This window comes from Trichechus manatus, unplaced genomic scaffold, assembly GCF_000243295.1.
Source record: "Trichechus manatus latirostris isolate Lorelei unplaced genomic scaffold, TriManLat1.0 scaffold00030, whole genome shotgun sequence".
Lineage (NCBI taxonomy): Eukaryota > Metazoa > Chordata > Mammalia > Sirenia > Trichechidae > Trichechus > Trichechus manatus.
Window position 1 is genome coordinate 16,265,357 of NW_004443966.1, and position 20,587 is coordinate 16,285,943.

Sequence of the window (20,587 nt, forward strand, 5' to 3'; positions counted from 1 at the left end):
TTTCAGAGTCTCTTCTGACATCCGTTTAGGTCTTTTCTTTCACTCCTGTCTTTTTAATGACCTCTTCCTTTCTCATGTATGATGTCCTTGATGTCATTCCACAACTTGTCTGGTCTTCAGTCATTAGTGTTCAATGCCTCAAATCTATTCTTGAGATGGTCTCTAAATTCAAGTGGAATATACTCAAGGTCGTACTTTGGCTCTCATGGACTTATTCTAATTTTCTTCAGTTTCAACCTTAACTTGCATATGAGCAACTGATGGTCTGTTCCTTAGTCAGCCCCTGGCCTAGTTCTGACTGATGATATTGAGCTTTTCCATCGTCTCTTTCCACAGATGTAGTCGATTTGATTCCTGTGTATTCCATCCAGCAAAGTCCATGTGTATAGTTGCCATTTATGTGAGTGAAAAAAACATATTTGCAATGAAGACGTCGTTGGTCTTGCAAAATTCTATCATGCTATCTCCGGCATCGTTTCTATCATCAAGGCAGTATTTTCCAAATACCCATCCTTCTTCTTTGTTTCTAATTTCTGCATTCCAATCACCAGTAATTATCAATGCATCCTGATTGCATGTTTGATCAATTTCAAACTGCAGAAGCTGGTAAAAATCTTCAATTTCTTCAACTCTGGCTATAGCGGTTGGTGTGTAAATTTGAATAATAGTCTTATTAACTGGTCTTCCTTCCTATAAGCGTATGTATTTTATCCTATCACTGACAGCATCGTACTTTAGGATAGACCTTGAAATGTTCTTTTTGACGATGATGGCAACGACATTCCCGGCATAGTTGACCATATGATTGTCCAATTCAAAATGGCCAATACCAGTCCATTTCAGCTCACTAATTCCTAGAATATCGATGTTATTCATTCCATTTCATTTTTTGAAGACTTCCAATTTTCTTAGATTCATACTTCGTACGTTCCACATTCCAATTATTAATGGATGTTTGCAGTTGTTTCTTCTCATTTTGAGTCATGCCACATCAGCAAATGAAGGTCCCAAAAGCCTGATTCTCCTTTTAGGAGGCATCTCTTCCCGAGTTGTCTTTTGAGTGCCTTCCAACCTGGGGGGCTCTTCTTCCGGCACTATATCAGACAATGTTCTGCTGCTATTCATAAGGTTTTCACTGGCTAATTCTTTTCGGAAGTAGACTGCCGGGTTCTTCTTCCTAGTCTGTCTTAGTCTAGAAGCTCAGCTGAAACCTGTCTGTCATGGATGTCTCTGCTGGCAGCTGAATACCGGTAGCATAGCTTCCAGCTTCACTGCAACACACAAGGCCTCACAGTACCACAAACTGACAGACACACGGCGACGGCAAGACTTACACTTTGGAAATTCTCCTGTGCTAGTTTTTCCGCCATGGCCTGGGTTTTCCTGTTGATCATCATAGCCAAAGCATGCATTCAGCAGACCAAGCCCTTGAATATGTCCAGATTCAAATGCAGAAGAGAAAAGATTGATTTGGAGAGTTGCTCAGTGTTTTCATTGTAAAACAAAAACAACAAAAAAGTTCTTTTACTTATTCAAGATCTAAAGTTGCTGTCCTCTGGATTAGAGTAGTAGCCAAGGGGGAATATATAGAAAACCCCAAAGATTCTCTTTTCTTTGGCCTTTAGAAAGCTCAGGGTTGACACTGGATGGAGCCTAAGTTTAGTTATGGTCTGAGGACTATACTCCTGGCCTTAGCATAATCCCTCAGTTTCCTAATCTAATTACGTCTAAACCCATTGCCACTGAACCGATTCTGACTCATAGCAACCCTATAGGACAGAGTAGAACTGCCCCACAGGGTTTCCAAGGCTGTAAATCTTTACAGAAGCAGATTGCCACATCTTTCCCCCATGGAGAGATTCAAACCACCAACCTTTCAGTTAGCAGCTGAGTGCTTAACCACTGTACCACCAGGCCTCCTTCTAATTATGTCTACTCTGTCATACCAAAAAAAACCCATTGCCATCCAGTCAATTCCGACCCATAGCAACATTACAGGATGGAGTAGAACTGCCCTATAGGGTTTCCAAGGAACAGCTGGTGGATTCAAACTGCTGACCTTTTGGTTAGCAGCTGAGCTCTTAACCACTATGTCACCAGGGCTCCCTACTCTGTCATATATACGGTAAAACCTACAAAAGCCAGAAACTGTAAGGGCAGAAACTCGCCAGAGAAGGAAAACTCAAGTATTTTCCACTAAAACGAGCAATAGAAAAGGGGTAAGACTGCACCCTGTCGTAGGTGGAACCTTGAGAGACCCAGAAAAAACAAGGCAGTCCCATCAAGTTCCGGTTCATATAGGTTTCACTGTGTTTCTCTAAGTCATTGCTTATTCTTCTGAAGAACAAGTTGAGTTTGTTTTTTGTTTTTGTTGGTTATTTTCTTTTTATTTTGAGGTAAGTATAGAGCCACAGGAGGTTGCAAAGATAGTAGAGAGGTAGGTCCTATGTACCGTTCACCCAGTTTCCGCCAATGGTTACATCACACCTCACTATACTCCAATACCAACATCAGGAAATGGATATTGGCACCATGTATATATATAGCTCTATGCTATTTTGGGAAGCCCTGGTGGCACAGTGGTTAAGAGCTATGGCTGCTAATCAAAAGGTTGGCAGTTTGAATCCACTAGCCGCTCCTTGGAAACCCTATGGGGCAGTTTTACTGTGTCCTATAGGGTTGCTATGAGTTGGGACCACCTCGAGTGGCACCTAACAACAATAACACGTTATTTTATCACAAGTGTAGATTTCTGTAGCTACCACTGCAATCAAGATACAAAGTTGTTCCATCACCACAAAGATCTCCTTCATGCTATCCCTTTATAATCAGACCCGCTTCCTCCCCACACCGTCCAGAACCCATGCCAACCACTAGAGGAAACCACTGTTTTCCACCTCTGTACTTTCGTCATTTTGATAATGTTATATAAATGGAATCATATAGTATGTGAAAAGTGAATATATTTTTGATGTACATTTATTTGTTCACTCATTGCTCTTTCTCCAGATCATTTTCATTTGCTACTTATATTCATATATTTACTCATTCAGATGGAAGAGTCTGGGCTGGGCTAGCCACTGTGGGAGGTGTTCAAAGTTTTCTAAGACCACTCCCCACTGCTCAGTAGCTTATCATTAGGTTTAGGAGATAAAAACCACAGTCTAACAGCATTATATGCTAAGTGCTTCATGGGTGATAAAGCAGAGGAAGCGAAGATAACTGCTCTTTGCTCCCCAGAAACTAGGACAGTGTCTTCTGACACATGGCAGGCACTCAAGTGATGTTTTTTGAACTTCAATGAGTTCAGAGTTAAAGGGAAAACTCTTCCAGAAGGGAACTCCTGGAAGGCTTCATGAAGGTAGTATTTGAGTTGTTCCTTGAAGTATTTGTTGAATTATAATAGGAAGGAATGAAGTGGGAGATTATTTCAAGTGATGAGAATAAGATGGGCATAGCAAGGAGACAAGGAAACCTAGGTTTATGAGGGCAGCGCCATTGGATGAGTTTGGCTGGGATAGAAGAAGATCCTGATTGGGCAGAAGTAGGGAAAGCACTGAAGTATGAATGCATTGGCTCCGTATTTATCAGTCTATGCATGGGTTTTCAGTGGCTTTCTGCCAAAGCAACTAATCCCACAAATGTGGGAAACTTCAACAGACTATTCTTCTAAGGCCTGAGCATAAGTAGTGGTGTTATCTGTGGTGTGCTGGAGAAATCCCACCTCAAGTGGGTTCACTTGGCTCCCCTGCCAGAAAGCTATTTGGAGCCTAGTAGGATAGAATCATTTCCATCCTCTGTGAAATGGCTCTGTAAATTATTGGCCAACTGTTTATCATTGTCTTCGTTGCCATTCTGTATTAGTTCTAACTCACAAAGTAAATTTAACAGCTTAGTGTGGATGTGGGAACTCACATAGCAAACTGATGGACTTGCCATCTGTCTTCAAGGTCCCTAACACCCACTTTACTCCAAGTATCCAAGAAGAAAAAGACAGTCTACTCCCTTTTACCCAGTATTCTGCTCAGGCTCTGTTAATGAGCACATCAACACATGTACAGCATAATAATGAGTGTTTGTGATATTGCTGATGATCCTGAGGCACTATAATGTCTTGACAGGCCTTGCGAATTCTCAAAGGGAAATTACATTCACTATCATTGCTTATTTACCAGAATTCTGCATTAACCAGAACATTCCACTTCCTGCACGCATTAAAGAACAGAGTTTGCCCATAATGGCAATCCCCGACTGACAGTCTCCAAAAGCTGGATCTGTACTTCACACAATACCATAAAATAAATTCCAAATGTGTTATCTGTTTAAATATAAACCATAATACCACAAAAGTACTAGATAAAATATAGATGTATATGTTGGGAGTAATGTTTAAGGTATGACACCAATGCCAGAAACCATAAAAGGACTGACAAGCTTGTTATATAAAAATTTTGAACGTCTGAAGGACAGAAAAAAAAATAGTTAAAGGACAAATGATAAAATTTGGGGGAGGGAGGGATTTTGTAACATATAATAAAGGTTAACATCCTCTTGTAGAGGATTCTTAAATTAGCTCAGGGTTAAAAGCAACCTCCTCATTCTTCTCTTCTCACTCTACATATGAATTAAGTAAGTTAAGAGTGAATTAAGCATTCTTAAAACAAGACTAGGAAACCCATTTATTGGGTTCACTGCATAAAGAGGGAAGTGGCCTCAAAAATCCTGTCCAGTTATTCTCCTACAAGATGGTCTCCCTTGAAATGGATGCATACAATAGTATTGGAAAAGATGCACATTAATAATAGTTACCTCTAGGTTCAGAGTGAATTTTTTTTTTCATTTTTCCTGTCTGTATTTTATAAATTGAATATATTTGGTTGTTTGAAAAAAAGTTTATCAGCCCAGGTTCTTAATTCTAAGCAATTGAAACCAAGTCTGGCTGTTTTAAGCAGATAGGGGATTTAATCAAAATGTATTGAGTAGCTCACTGAATTATAGAGAGGGCGAAAAACAAGGCTTGGGCTTGAGCAGACAGAAGCAAGCTTCCAAATCACATCCCAGAGTCTGTGTCTGGTAAGAAAATAACAGCTATCCCATCAAGCATTAGATGCTAATCTTTGGGCCACCTCCATCTCTGCATCAGGAACTTGATCTTGGAGCAACTCCAGCTGCCTGCTGCCATAAAGAAACATCAGTACCATCTCTGTCTCTGGCTGACTGGCCTGGCCGGGGTGGAGCCTCATCCCGACAGCAACTGTCAGGGAAGAGCAAATATTTGACATTTTCAGCTTTTAAAATAGGTGGTTACCTCCTCGTTTCATCAAGACTCTTAAGGCAAATAATTCCATGAATGTAGAAAGGTGGCTCATATGCTGGGTGGTCAAAAGAATAGCAAATGTCCAGTATGCACTACCCTTAAAAAAAGAGACTTTCATAAACAATGTAGAGGGAGGGAGGAATCGGTGAAAAGCCACAGTTTGGGGAATCGGGAAGAAAGGCGTGGGCATAATTCAGGCAAGGGTTATATGTCTTCAGCTTGGTGAGAATTATCTTGCATTCCTCATTAAATATGGATTTTCCCCCTCATTTTATTCTTCTCCCTCAAGATTATCTGACAATTAATACATTATTGGAGATTAAACATCCTTTTTTAAAACGAAAATGTTTGCAACGGTTGTGTTGTCAATAATTTACAATTATTGTGAATTAATTTGGTCATACTATTTTTTAACTCCTGCCAGAGAAAACTCCACTGATTCCTATCTTTGGATGGAGATGAGGGATGGGACTGGAAACGGGAACACACAGCACTTGGGGCACAGGGCAGGCCTGGTTAAGGGGTGCAAAAATGGGGAATTTAGGATATAGGGAGAGCTTAGGAGGCCTGAAGGGAGGCATACACGTAATAGAAAAAGGGCAGAAAGGAAGGCAAAAACTATACAAGAGACAGACATCTACTTGAGAAAATTTGTTTGAAACATTTGTGGACCAAGAATAAGGCAAGAGAAAAAAATGAAAATGTTCTTCCCCATGGACTTCTATTGTGGTTCAGCCATTTCATAGGCTACAAATTATTCCAAAATAAAAAGTTCACTGAAAAATAACTTCTTCAATTTCTTATCATCGAGTCTGAAGGAAGCACTTTAGGAAGATGTACCGTGTTTGTCCTACAGCATGTGTCCCCAAGGACGTGCAACTCATCTGAGTTTAACAACGGACACGCTGGACCCAGCGGGAAACCAGCGTCAGAAGGACTAATTGCGCTCTTCCTGATGGATACTGGGCCTCACGTATGTGGTGTTCTCATCGTTGCACTGGCTGCTAGGAAGGTCAGTCAAACTGGGGTCAGCTCTAGAAAAATAAGCAGGATAACTACGGTGTTTATGGCATGTTCTCTGGATCCCAAGCTGCTGCTTATTTTTCCTATCCTTTCAGTATTTACCATCCCTCTTCTCCTTGCCCACATTAAGAAAAAAAAACTGTATACTTCTTTGCAAGCCACCTTAAATCCTTTTTGTAATGAGGTAAGGCAAAAATAATAAATATGCATATTGACATTTGCTTGGGAGCCCAGAATGTAAATTCAAAGGCACTTGCTCTTTACTCTGGTTAGACATCAGACCACAATTAAATCTTCCTCCAATTCTCTGTTGTCCTGGTAACTGCTCTCTACTTAGAGAACATGGAGGGCGAGACTGCCCAAAAGGGTCTGGAAGGAGAGCGAGAGCGCATTAAGGAATTCTTTCTGATGTTCATAACCACACAACAAGCGGTGCCAGCACGAAGCTGGAGAAAAGCCCTCCTTCAGTTACCTTAATTGCTGTGATATATTTTAGGCGGTGCTGCGGCTAAGTGGCTATGTGCATTAGAGTAACAAAGTTGGCTGTGGCATACCAAAAATACTGACAATAAATGGCATTTTGGATAATCAGAGATTGCAAATCCTCTTAAATGCATTTGACTCTGATGGATACATTCAAACTCAGATGAATGGTTAACTGGGGGATTTTTTTAAGTGTCAATTGATGTGGATGAATAAAGATGGTTTTAAAGAAGCTCTATTGCTCAGGGATTAAAGCCAACTAACTGGAACCATTCAGTTAAAAAAAAAAAATCTCTCCAGCTCAAGAGAGCAGGTCACATTTATCTGATTGAGGCAGATACACTTTAATCCTCACGACTTCTGTTGGTAGCTCAGGAACTGTTTCTCTCTCTCCATTTGTACCGAGAAGACTGACTTTTAATTGTGCATAAATGAAATCTCTCAGCTCCTGTAAGAAGTGAGACAATGTTTGCAAGGAGCAACAACAGAGAGGGGAGGGAAAATTTTAAAAAGCAGTCATTTTTATTTTGGCTGAACAGATTTTAGCAGAAAGACTCTGAATATGAATCAGCTTCATTTTTAAATCCTGAAGAGAATTTCTGAAGCAGACCGGGAGGTGTCACTTCAGTGAGAGGCAATTAAAAGAAGCCTAGAATAGCAAGAAAGAAAATCACAAAATTTGTTTGGACATTGTAGAAAAAAAAATTACAAATTATATTAACTCCATTCCCACATCCTCTCAATTTGCTTTTATGCTCCTACATAAAACTCTTTCCCAGTTTTTGGAGGTGGGGAAGGGGCAGAGGTATTGCAAATAGCAGGAAAAGTTTATACTAATTAAGGTATTTTGTCATGCTTTAATTCCAACAATATAAAGTATGTCACAAGCACTTAATAACTAGGGCTGTGCAGACTTCCTCTCCACAGGCAAGTGACTCTTTCCAAGGGTCAGATTCTAGTCGCTCTTTGATACTTTGGGCATCACTAGAAAAAAAGTATTTGACTCTTCTTAGAAGCGACTTCTCTCCAGGACTTCTTAAAGAGCACTTAAATTCTTTACAATATACAGAGACCTCAAGGATCCTGGGAACTATTAGAAATGTCGTTTCTAGAAGTAAAATACCAACAGAGTACCCAGCTACTTAGATTTCCTGCAGGTACCACCTTTAAAGTGGCCTTCACCATATTCTTCTGGCCCGTAAGAAAGCTACTTAATGATGCATGAAACTAATTACTATAAAATAAGGCTGAATCCGTGTGGTAGTTACAATGTGGAAAATCACACTTTTTCATGGCCTATTTTCTTTTAAAATGTGTGCCCTTCTCCCAGCTTTAACGCTTTCTGTATGTGTAAAATAAATACTCTTCGCAGCAGGACCCTGGCTTGGAGGCCTTAAAATCCAATAAAAGAGTCCTGTAGTTTAATGGTCCTTAAATGCTCAACATCTTTTTCACTTAATGTAAAATCCATCTGATCTAATAGCTGTGACTGAATTATAGATATAGAATTTTTTTTCTATTAAATGTTAATCTTCTGACTTGGCAGAGCAATAGAAGCTCTAAATTATTAAGAAGGCAATAACCTCTCTAAACTCTTACCAGAATTCAGAATATTCCCAAGACTGCTATCTTGGGGGAAAAAAAAAAAGCAAACCTGCTTAAAATATAAAATAAAAATCAGGCCCATTAAGTACAACAATTTGGTTCCAAATATCAATTATAAGGGGCACTGATTTTATTGTTGTCTATTCCGTTATTTCACTTTAATGGAATCATTTACATACATACACACACATATATACACATGCAACCCTCACGATTCTTGGCTCTTTTTCATTTACATAGGACATTTTGTAACCTTCCCTTTTGAGTTCATTCATTGTCAGTGTTTGTTCATGCAGGCATAAATAATGAAGATGCCCTCTGATGGAGAAGTGAAGCCACATGCCCGGTTATGCTAAGCACACACAGTCTCACTGCCCGGAGAGTCTTGCTGGAATGCTATCCTGCGGCAGCCGGAGGAGTTTTTTTTTTTTTTTTTTTTAATCTCTACATTCATGACTCACTTGAGCCCAGAGTCCACACATGCAGTAAGAATCAGACACCAGGTTAAAAATTTACCTTGAGCAGCTGATCTAGACAGGGCTGATTCTAATTATCAAAAAAAGAAGCCAGTTGCCATCGAGGCGACTCCAACTCACGGCCACCCTGTGTGTGTCAGAATAGAACTGTGCTCCACAGGCCCTTCTTCCAAGGCGCCTCTGGGTGGACTTGAACCACCAACCTTTCAGTTAGCGACTGAGCACTTAAAAGGTTTGCACCACTCAGGGACTCCTGATTCAAACAGCCTCAGCAAAAACATGGGAAATAACTGAATTTCCAACAATAAAATCTCAGGTCCAGTTTAGTCGAGGACGTCATGGAATGTAACGAGAGCCAGAATGCCTTTACTGTGTTCCATTTTGTATCTGGTGAACCATACATTCTATGGTGCCAACTCTGGCACTGTTCGCCTTTGGCTTTTCTTCCTCTCTGAAAATTACTCATAACATTTAGTGGCCAGGAGCGAGGTCTAGGTTATTTTTTTCTCTGCCAAGCGTGCGCAACCGTGTTTTACACGTTCATCCTTATTTTGAGGCTAGGGGTACTGCTACCGCTTTGGAGTACAGAACTTGCAAGAAGAAAAAAAGATGACCACAAGGCTGCAGAATCCAGTGATGAGAAAAACAAGGAGGCCATAAGAAGTACCGTTTTCTTCCACCACAAGGAAGCAGGTGTGAAGAAAAGCTAGTAACCACTGCTATCCAATGCTCGGCAGTAGCATAAGCAGGCGCTGGTATATGCGGTCATCAGGGCCACCAAAAATTACATGGAAACTCTTCCCTTTCCTACCTGGAAAGAAGGGAGCCAGAGAACATGAACCACTCAGACAGGCAGGAAGCATGTGTGTGAGCACGGTTTTAGGGCCTTGTTAGAGGGCAGCTGCTAACACTAGGAAAAAAAGTGTTCCTGTTCTAAGGCTGCAGGATTTTTACAGCAGTGATGACTCAACACATTTAGAATAATAGAAAGCATTTTAACTGCATAAAATTTGGTTAGGGTCAAGAGAAACAGTTTTTAAAAAGCAAGCCATGACAAAGACTAAGCAAAACTTATCCGGAGTTTCAAAACAGCACAGGCATAGCTGGGGATTAGTCAGTATAGTGTCACAGTTTAAGGTGTTCATTGCATAAATATGTGCTCTTCTATTAACAGACAACTATTTATAACACTGACCTGTCAAAAGGAATGAGTTTTTCTAACTGAAGCAGGAGTGACAGAAAAACAAAACAAAACAATGGAACAGTAATAAAGCTTTCAGCAAAGGATTGAAATAGGAATTTAATGAGTCAGAGGGCACTCACATCTTAGCCAAATATCATCTTTCCTCTTGGCCATAATCCACCTGCCCACAGACCGGCAGAGGCCAGCACTGCCCGCTGCCTCGGTTCCACTTGCTCACTAACCAAACAGCTGTAGTCTTCAGTCTTGTAAGCGCAATCTCTGCCTTTGAAATCAGAAGTTGAGTGAATGAAAAAATGGGATTCATTCAAGGAGATTACTTGATATTTCACTCTAGCTAGCTAACATAAAATAGGTATCACCATCTGTACTTTGGACCCCATTGTTCCCGACTCCAGACTCCAAAGACAGGAAATGGATTGATTTAACTTGCAAATCCTTTACAAGGATGTTCAAAACAACATTCCACAGATAACATTTTATTGATGGTTGACGGCAAAATAAAATAACACAAAATAGGGTTCCCTTCCCACCCTTAATAAGGAAAATACAACACTGAAATGTCAGTATTCAGTACAGAACTTTGCTCTACTCAAGAGCTTCAACAGATGGCCTAAACTTGTGAACCAGAACTCATGCTGACGGACGTTACACCAAAAAAACCAAACCCACTGCCACGGAGTCTATTGCTCTTCATAGCGACCCTAGAGGACAGAGAGAACTGCCCAATAGAGTTTCCAAGGCTGTGATCTTTACAGAAGCAGACTGCCACATCTTTCTCCTGTGAAGCAGCTAGTGGGTTTGAACTGCTGACCTTTCAGTTAGCAGCCGAGTGTTTAACCACTGTGCCACCAGGGCTCCTCTGAAGGACATTACATATAATAATTAAAGAAACTAAATGTCACTTATGCAAACTGTGTACATCTACCTAAAGAACTAAAAATAAATCCAATTCTGACTTTCCACTGTTATTTCTATACTGGAGAAATACAATGGTTTTATTCTTTTGTGGGAAAAGCTATTTTGAAGGTCCTTTGTCCCTGTTATTATACAAAAATGGGGTTGAAACCTGGTTCAGTATGCTCAGGGATTATTGCTAAGGCACATTTTGCAAATTAAGAAAATTTGGCTGAAATGACTCATTTATTCAGTTTATCTGCTAACAAATTATTAATTTTCAATCTGCATGGGAAACAACAAATTAATAAAAGTAAAAGACATACAAACTTTCTTTAAGGAGATGGAGTTCACAAAAATGGCTGGTTACATTAGTGTGGTCACCATAAACATGTCTGATGTTATTATTTTCTTGCTGCCTATATTTTTACAGTTTATTGTGTTATTACACTTTTGTCTAAAATCTTAAAAATCTATTTTCTAAAATCAATACTCTAACGCTAATCTTGCAAGAAAATGGCATTTCACATTATTAATCTCATTAGTGCAATTTTCCTGTAAATAAGTAGGAAACATTTGGAGGATACATGTATAATGAGTGCTTGGTTACTACAGTAGCAAATGTCAAAGTAATTGCTAAAAAATGTCTACAATTTTTGACACTGAGAAATCCAGCAGACCATTTATCATAGTTCTTTAAATACTGTGGCAAGAAAACTCACAACAAGTAAAAATTAAGATACTGTTGTGAAGATTATGAGGCAATTTTATTTTAAATTCCTGATATATTCCACCCCTGCTGTTCTTAATCCAAATATAATTTAGTGCTGCAAACCATTTATGAAAAGAAATGTATTAAAAAAAAAAGTATAAAAGTTACTAGTATCAGAAGAAAAAATATATGTGTACCTCCAAGCAAGTCAAAGGCACTCATTAAGTTACTTCAACAAAGATGTAACTTGGCCAGCCAAGTTACAATGCATTCCTTGAAACCGCAGTAAGTCCCACACTCAAATGAGGATCTGAAAGGTCTTTTGATCCACTTAAAAATGGCTACTGACCAAATTAATTTCTCTGAAAGAAATCTTTAAACAATTATTTCAGCCCAAACTTTCTTCATATGGACCCACTCATGTATTATTAGGGATTCAAAAGTTTAAAAATATAGTCAATCCAAGGCAAAGTGTTATGCTGCTTGCCGAACTGTAGAATTTACATATATAGAATATATTAGAACTGATATTGAAAAACTCAGTAGCATACTCATCTAATTAAAAAAAAAAACCTACTGATGGAAGAAAATATATTTTATTTTAATTCTGCTAACACAGTAAGGCCCAACAAGGCTGTGGAGTTGCACACAGAATGCTCAGCACCAGCGAGATAAAGCAGACAGTGGCTGGGCAGCGCTAACCACTAGCACACAAGCCCCTGCCGCATTTGTATGATCTGGAGTAAGGCTGCCTGGACGTCTTCGTCCATGTGACCCTTGGGAGAAAGAAGAAGAGAAATACTTTATGTCATCTTCATTTACACAAGAATGCTAAAGACAAGGCTTTATAATAGAACATAAGCAGTTGGGATTCATCAAATGCTCAAACCTCACCACCATGGTGATATTCTAAAGGAATTATTGGAAAAGGGAGTGGCATCCTACAATGGAAATAAAGAAAGTCAGTTTACAGAGACTGGAGAAACCCTGAGAGTATGGCCCCCGGACACCCTTTTAGCTCAGTAATGAAGTCACTCCCGAGGTTCACCCTTCAGCCAAAGATTAGACAGCCCCATAAAGCAAAACGACACCAATGGGACACAACAGTCCAGGGACAAGGACTAGAAGGCAGGAGGGGACAGGAAAGCTAATAGGGAACCTAAGGTTGAGAAGGGACAGTGATGACATGTTGTGGGATTGGCAACCAATGTCATAAAACAGTATGTGTACTAACTGTTTAATGAGAAACTATTTGTTCTGTAAACCTTCATCTACAGTACAATAGAAAAAAAAAGAAATTTAGAAGCAGTGCACACCAGTTGCTCTTAACATCTATCAGGAAACAGATGGACAAACCTCTCTCTCTCTCTCTCTCTCTTTTAATAACAGCCCTAGATGATAGGGGCAGTATAAGTTATAAATGAGCAAAACAGACTACAATTTTTTTTTTTTTGCTCCTGCCAAGGATTTTTTTTAATTGGACAAGTAATTTATGAAAAACTCCCCATATGTATATTTTTATATAAACAGGATCATATAATAATTTGCAACTTGCTTTTTCACTTAAGTGCCACAGAAATTCTTCTCTACATTTACCTAATTATTGTATACTATTCCACTGTATGGACATACCATAATTTCTTTACCCATTCCATCAATAATGGACATTTAAGGCATTTCTGATCTTAACGGATAGATTCCTAAGGAAGAAACTGCTGGGTCAAAAAGTAGGCTCAGCTTTTAACTTTACGGTTGTGTGAGGTGTCACCGAGTCTGTTTGGACTCACAGTGACCCTAAGTACATCAGAACAAACACTGCCCGCTCCTGCCCTCTAAGACATTACAACAATTTACACGCTCACCAGCAGGGTATTTATGCCCATTTCCCGCAACACTCTGGCTGACATTACAGACTATCATCCTGTTTAATTTGCTAGTCCCACAGGTGCAAAGTAGTACCTGCATGTTTGTTTGCATTCCTCCCATTACAGGTGAGGTTGAGCATTTTTGCACATGCACAGAGTAGAACTGCCTCATAGGTTTCCAAGGCTGTAAATTTTTATGGAAGAAGACTGCCACATCTTTCTCCCGCAGAGTGGCTGGTGGGTTGGAACCGCCGACCTTTTGGTTAGCATCCAAGCACTTAACCACTGCACCACCAGGGCCCCTTACGTGCACAGTAGCCATTTATATTTAGAGAGAAACATTTTAAACTTAAAAAGATGGCAAGAGGTTGATTAAATGCAAGAAGTCAATATGGTGTGCTTATAAACAACTCCCCCTTTTTTTTTTTCGCTTGAGCACTTGAAATATTTTCTACTAATATAAAAAGTTTTGCTTCCAAAATCTGTTTCTATAACAGCAGGATGTTTAAATTTCAAGCATTAGCCATAGCTGACTAAGCTGAACTTCTTAGTTAACTTTATGATGCCAGAAGGCGAGAGTATCTCAGACGCCAATTGTTTTTGTTACGTTCCATTAGGAGTCAGCAGGAAGGCCTGTTAGTTTGCAGTATCTTTCAGAGAGTGCGTGCTTCCTCTGTTGGCCAATACCAGATCCGAGCGAGTTCCTGGCCCTCTCTAATGAAGATCTCCTATGCTTTTATACTATTTCCTCTCCTAAGCTCCCTAGAGAAGTCCCTAGGTGGCACAAATGGGTAAGCGCTCGACTACTAGATGAAACGTTGGTGGCTCGAACCCACCCGGAGGCACTTCGAACGACAGGCCTGGCGATCTACTTCCGAAAGGTCACACAGCCTTGAAAAACCTTTAAAACAAAACCAAACCCATTGCCGTTATGGCACAGTGGTTGAGAGTTTGGCTGCTAACGAAAAGGTTGGCAGTTCGAATCCACCAGCCGCTCACTGGAAATCTTATGGGGCAGTTCTACCCTGTCCTACAGGGTCACTATGAAAACCCTATGGAGCAGTTCTGTTCTGCACGCATGGGGTCGCCATGAGTTGCAGCTAGCAACAACAACAAACAAACTCCCCATGTTGGTGTCCACCAACAGTCTTTTCTAATAATTGCAACATACTTTCAAATCCCAGCTTATCTTCCATCTATTCAAAAAGATACCTTCCTCTATCATACCAGTCATCCTTTTCATGGGTTCCCTCTCCAGCTCCTATAGAAAAGGCAAGCTGTTTGATTTTAAGAATCTGATGTCATAAAGTTTCTTCTTTTTTATTATTTTGCCTAATTTTTTTTTAATGACCTTTCTTGGAAGCTTTCTCTCAACAACTATCTTTCTTTTTTTCCTTTTTTTTTTTACAATGTGGCCTGACACACTTCAAATTCTGAAATTCTGAAACAGTTTCTATTATATCTCACCCACTGTTCCAGCATTTGTCCCTTTAGTACATCTTCCTGAAAAATCTGAGAATTCTGGAGATGAGTTTCTATAGAACATTAAGCATAGTATCCTTCGTATTTAAATCATTTTTTAATATGATTTTTTTTCAAAAAGCTTTCTAAGCACACACCCAAAGACGGGACTTCTTCATCTCATGCTGCACTGAGTTTACGGTGTAATATATATTACCGCTGATCTTCTAACCTCCCCCCGCCAGAAAAAACCAAACCCATTACCGTCACCTTGATTCTGACTCATAATGACCCTATAGAACAGAGCAGAACTGGTGGAACAGGAACAGGAGCAGCTGGCGGATTCCAACTGCCAACCTTTTGGTTAGCATCTGAGCTCTTAACCACTGCGCCACCAGGGCTCCATCTAACAGAACCATCTTTTCCCTTAATTATGACAATTCTATGCATATCCTACTTGTCATTTTTGTACTTTTACACTACTCTCTACATTTCAAAGAAATACTTCTGAGCTATCAAGAAACATATGAAGTCCTTTCCACCCTCGTCTCTTAGCTGACAGCCACGTGCCACGTGTGATGTCGTGGTACCATGCCCGCTAGCAACACCATTACTGTGTGCTGCCATCGTATGTTGCCAAACTGTCTACAAACGGAGTGACAAGCAGATGGAGACAACACTAAATTTAAGATGCTGTGTTGCCATATAGCTTTGTAAATTTCTCTGGCAGATACACAATCATGATTAAAAGAAATGAAATTATTTTTAAATAAGCATATGGGGTACAGTTACTTTAAATATCAACTGCTTTCACATAAATTTACTTGCAAATAAGAAAAAAAAATTTTTTCTCGAAAAACAATACAAAAAAAGAAAACAATTCTCTAAAATGATTTCCTTCCCAAAAGAAAAACAGTTCTTTACCTGTGCAGCACTAAGAAGGTGCGTCCGATAAATTGCAATTACCTCTTGGTGTTGCCTGTCAGTATCCTGGAAATGCAAAAAGACGGAGAGATCAGAAAATTAGCATTCGCACTATCAAATGCATGGAGGCTTGTGACAGTGCTATCCTTAGACCAGACGCTTCCGGGTAGTAGTATAATTGAAGTGCTCCCACTACTTCTCGTATCAAACCATCTTGGACCCACCAGATGTAGAATTCCATAACAACAGAATCAATTTTTCTAATGGCTACATGTGAACATTCACAGTGAAACCAGGGCTTCAAACCGGTTAGATACACTGAATCAGAATCTACATTTTAACAGGATCCCCAGGTGATTCTTATGTATAACTTCCTGGGAACTTGCAAGAAATGCAAATTCTCAGCAGGGGTTCGAAAACCTGCATGAAAGCAATGCCACTTACCCTACGTGACATGAAATTATTGCCTTAGGTTCACATCTAATGCCTCAAACCCAGTCCAGACACCTATCAACTTATACTTCAGATTATTACAGAAATATCCTATTTTGTCTCCCTATCTCTAGACATACTCCCTACCATGCTTCCAGAGCTGCAGTACCTCTTTACTGAAATCACTCTGGCTCAAAACCTGAGTGACACCTCTTTACATATAAGAGGCTCCAAATTCATCCGCTTGGTTCTTAACGTCTTCCACAGTTTGGTCTCAAATACAGCTCCCATTACTAGCCAGCCTGGTCAGCCTTTTACTGCCCCCAGGTATGCCACGCCCCAGGGTATGCCACGTGTATTCCACTCCCTTGCCTTTCTTCACATGATGTTCTTTGCCTGGAACAGCCTCTATTCTCTTTTTACCTATCAAAACACCAATCATCTTGTAAGTTCAAGCTAAATACTCCCTTCCTCTTTGAAACTAGCTCCTGACACATGTCATCTTTTCTTCCTGGGAACTCGTACCACTTAGAATCTAGAACTGCATTCTCAGTTCTGTTTGATATCTCTTGTCTTATTTTACCTTTCATGTATCTGTATTTTGCCTCACTACCCACAACTCCTCGTGCTTAGCACAGTGTCATGAACAAAAATATGTATAAATAAATATTCCCAAATATTAAAGGGAATGCCATATCCTCTGGATAAAATCTAAATCAGCAATCTGTCATTATTAGTCTGTAGGCCAGCAGTGTTAAAAACTGAACACTTTAGATTGGATGGACTTTGGGACATAAAATGATACTTGTGAAGAGTGTGCCTCTTAGCTCAAGTAGATACATGAGACTAAATGGGGAGCTTCTGTCCGGAGGTGAGATGAGAAGGCAGAGAGGGTCAGGAGCTTGTTGGATGGACATGGGGAATCAGGGGTGGAAAGGAGGAGTGTGCTGTCACAGTATAGGGAGAGCAATTAGGGTCACATAACAATGTATGTATAAATTTTTGTATAAGAGACTAACTTGAAATGTAAACTTTCACTTAAACTACAACAATAAACCAAAAAATAAATAAATAAATGCCTTTAAAAACTGAACGCTTTAAAAAATAACTTTCTTGTATTCAAAAGCAATTCATAGTCAATTCCCACAGAATAGAAAAACACTAGCAACATTTTACATTTCATTGGTGCTAAGTTTTATGTATCATCTTAATGCCCATTAGCTCAGTTAATTAAAAAAGCAAACGAACACGTAACCAGTTCTTACTGTCCTACCGGACGACTGAGGAAGCCAAGGTTCAAAGTCAAGGGGAACGTTTCATGGTCACCAGTTTTTAAGTGGCAGGGCTTAGAGCTGAGCTCTGAATCCACATGCTTTCCTTCTAATACTACAGTCAAGGATAAAAAAAAAACAAAAAACCCACTGCCACTGAGTTGATTCCAATTCATAACGACCCTATAGGACAGAGTAGAACTGCCCTATAGAGTTTCCAAGGAGTGCCTGGTGGATTTGAACTGCCGACCTTTTGGTTAGCAGCCGTAGCTCTTAACCATTACGCCACCAGGGTTTCCAAGAATACAAGGTATAAAACCATAGGAATGCCTACTTTTATTCTTAAGGATAAAAGAATTCTAAGAAAACTCCCTTTGTTTAGTGGACCAATATTTTAGAGAAGGTACTACAGTGGGAAAGATACTGGGTTTGGAGTCAGCTAGCTCCAGGTTTAGATCTCAATTCTAAGACCCCAGGCGTCAAGTATTTTAATCTTTGTTTCTTTAAGAACCAAATGGGGAGAGTAGAACCTGCCTTCTAGGATTGTGATAAAGATAAAGTTTAGAGATGAAGTATGTGAAATGTTTAGTGTAGTGCCTGGCATATTAAAACACCCGCTGCCATCAAGTCGATTCTGACTCATAGCCACCCTATAGGACAGAGTAGAACTTCCCCATAGGGTTTACAAGGCAGTAATCTTTACGAAAGCAGATTGCCACATATTTCTCCCATAGAGTGACTGGTGGGTTCAAATCACTGACCTTTTGGTTAGCAGCTGAGCTCTTGATCGCTATACCACCAGGGCCCCATTTGGCATATAGCAGGCACCAAGTAAATGATATTATTATACCATTAGTATAGGTAACTTTTAGCACTTTCTGAACACTTTCACAAATCAGTTTACTTTCTAAATAAGCTTTCACAAATGAACAAAGCAGAAAGGTGAACTGGCACACGTCAGCGCCAAGTCGGTGACTTACAGCCAGCTGTTGCTGCAGGGATTCCACTTGGCGCTGCAGGGTTTCCACCAGCTGACTCTGTCTCGTGCTGGGACTCGCACACGTGTAGGTAAGCTGTGAAATGCCATTGAGAGCCTGCTTTAGTCTTTCTACATCAGTAAGCAGTTCAGTTATCTTATAAAAAAAAGAGAGAAATAGGAGAACCATATTATTTACTTATTCATTTATATTAACATCTCTGCACAGAAATCATTCATTATTTGACACATAAAATTTATCTCGATATGCCAGAAAACTGAGATATAAATATTAAGATTGTTATGAATGATATATACAGTACGTACCTTAATTTCTCTAATTCCTCAGTAAACTCCTTACAAAGGCATTACCAAATTAAGAATAAATATCATTTATTCATAAGATTTACATGACATGAGTCTTCTTGATTTTCAGATAATCTCTAAGAGCCTATGAAGGTACGTGAACTCATCCAGGTCAGAGATGGAGCACAGGAAAACAGGGTGCATTCCCTCCAAAAAGGTTTGAAAAGTAAAAAAGAATGGCTTGTGTTAAGTCCAGAATTAATTTATGTGCCCTGTTCCTTTCAAGAATACACATTATTTTAGACTACTTTGTCTTAAGAAAAATTAGGGAGGCTGTTTAGAGTAGTGGAAAGAGCACAGGCTTTAAAGTCAGACCAATCTGACATTTATTCGCTGTGTGAGCATGGAGGATTCCTTTTCTTTTCTGAGCCTTACTTTCTTTTGAAAGGGGTAAACCCTTTCCAAGTTAAGAAAATCACACGCGATCACAAGTATATGCCTGACACGTAGCACATGCTCAGTACGTGGCAATGGCTGTAAATAGATATTGTTGTTGTTACCTGCCTTCGAGTCGATTCCAACACATGGCCACCCCAAGTGTGCAGAGTAGAACTGCTCCATACGGTTTTCAAGGCTGTGACCTTTCGGAAGCAGATCGCCAGGCCTGTCTTCTGAAGTGCCTCTGGGTGGCGTCAAACTGCCAACCTTTTAGCTAGCAGTCTAGCTCTTAACCATTTGTGCCACCCAGGGTCTCCAAGTAGCTATTAGTTAACTAGCTGTTGGAATTATACATTATTGTATTCACAACCACCTTACAAACAAACTAAGGGCATTTATATTCTGGGTTATATTGGCAGATGTGCCTGAAGATTAGTACTTGAACCTCTCCACTAAGAAGGGCTGGGGCTGTGTCTGCTTTTATTCATCATCGTATCCATAACACTGAACACAGTACTTGGCATGTAGAAGACACTTAAAATTGTTGACTCTTGTAACTACAAAAATATTGTTGAGCACCTATTCTATAAACTGTACAATGAAAATGAAAGATAAGAAGGAAAGGTAAGTTATAAAACTTGCTCTTAAAAAACTGGTTGGGCACTGAGTTTCTGTAAATGGTGGTGGAATAATTTGGGAACAGATATTAGTGATGGTTGTACAACATGATGAACATAATCAATGTTACTGAATGGTACATGTTAAATTGGCAAATGTTTTATATATATATATATATATATATATTTACCACAATAAAAAAATTAAAAAGAAAAACTGGTTGGGAAGACCAATCACCAAAATCTAACATAGTGATATAAATGCTTTAAATGGATGGCAAAGCCCAATATAAACCACACATTTTGGAAGAGGAGCAATTTGCTGTAGGTTAGATTGGACAGTGAAGGCTTTAGGAAGGACGAATGGTGTGAAAATGTGTCTTAAAGACTGTACAGGAATCAGCTCAGTAGGAAGGGGGTGCAGGGCATTCTGAGCAAAGGAACCAGTCTGTAGAAAGACATGGGGACAGAGGTGCAATGAATTGGAGGGCTCGATTTACTGTTATGGGTGAGTGCTAAGATCAAGCTGCAGATGCTCCCCAGCGTCCTCAGCTTCTTGCAGCCCAGAATCAGCTTTTTTCCT

At 39.7% G+C, this 20,587-nt stretch overlaps 1 protein-coding gene and 1 long non-coding RNA gene across 8 annotated transcripts in view; both read right to left on the reverse strand.

The window, feature by feature from the left end:
* Nucleotides 1-1,130: 1,130 nt before the first annotated feature.
* The window catches only part of UACA (uveal autoantigen with coiled-coil domains and ankyrin repeats), a 109,247-nt gene continuing 89,790 nt past the window's right edge, over nucleotides 1,131-20,587 (reverse strand). For 2 of the 7 annotated variants that reach the window (XM_004374705.2, XM_004374706.2), the window contains exons 17-19: nucleotides 18,648-18,800; nucleotides 15,965-16,030; nucleotides 10,879-12,490 (exon numbers count right to left, since the gene is read on the reverse strand). In XM_004374705.2, the coding sequence (XP_004374762.1) occupies nucleotides 12,419-12,490; nucleotides 15,965-16,030; nucleotides 18,648-18,800 (291 nt within the window). In that variant the 3' untranslated portion in view covers nucleotides 10,879-12,418. Of the gene's footprint in view, nucleotides 1,428-10,878; nucleotides 12,491-15,430; nucleotides 16,031-18,647; nucleotides 18,801-20,587 lie in introns of those variants that run through there. The other 5 variants (XM_023729767.1, XM_023729766.1, XM_023729765.1 and 2 more) reach the window with 4 other exon arrangements.
* On the reverse strand, nucleotides 4,511-10,869 carry LOC111820231 (uncharacterized). The gene is made up of 2 exons (XR_002823777.1): nucleotides 10,228-10,869; nucleotides 4,511-7,472 (listed from the first exon to the last, which is right to left on the reverse strand). It is a non-coding gene; the product is annotated as an uncharacterized LOC111820231 (long non-coding RNA).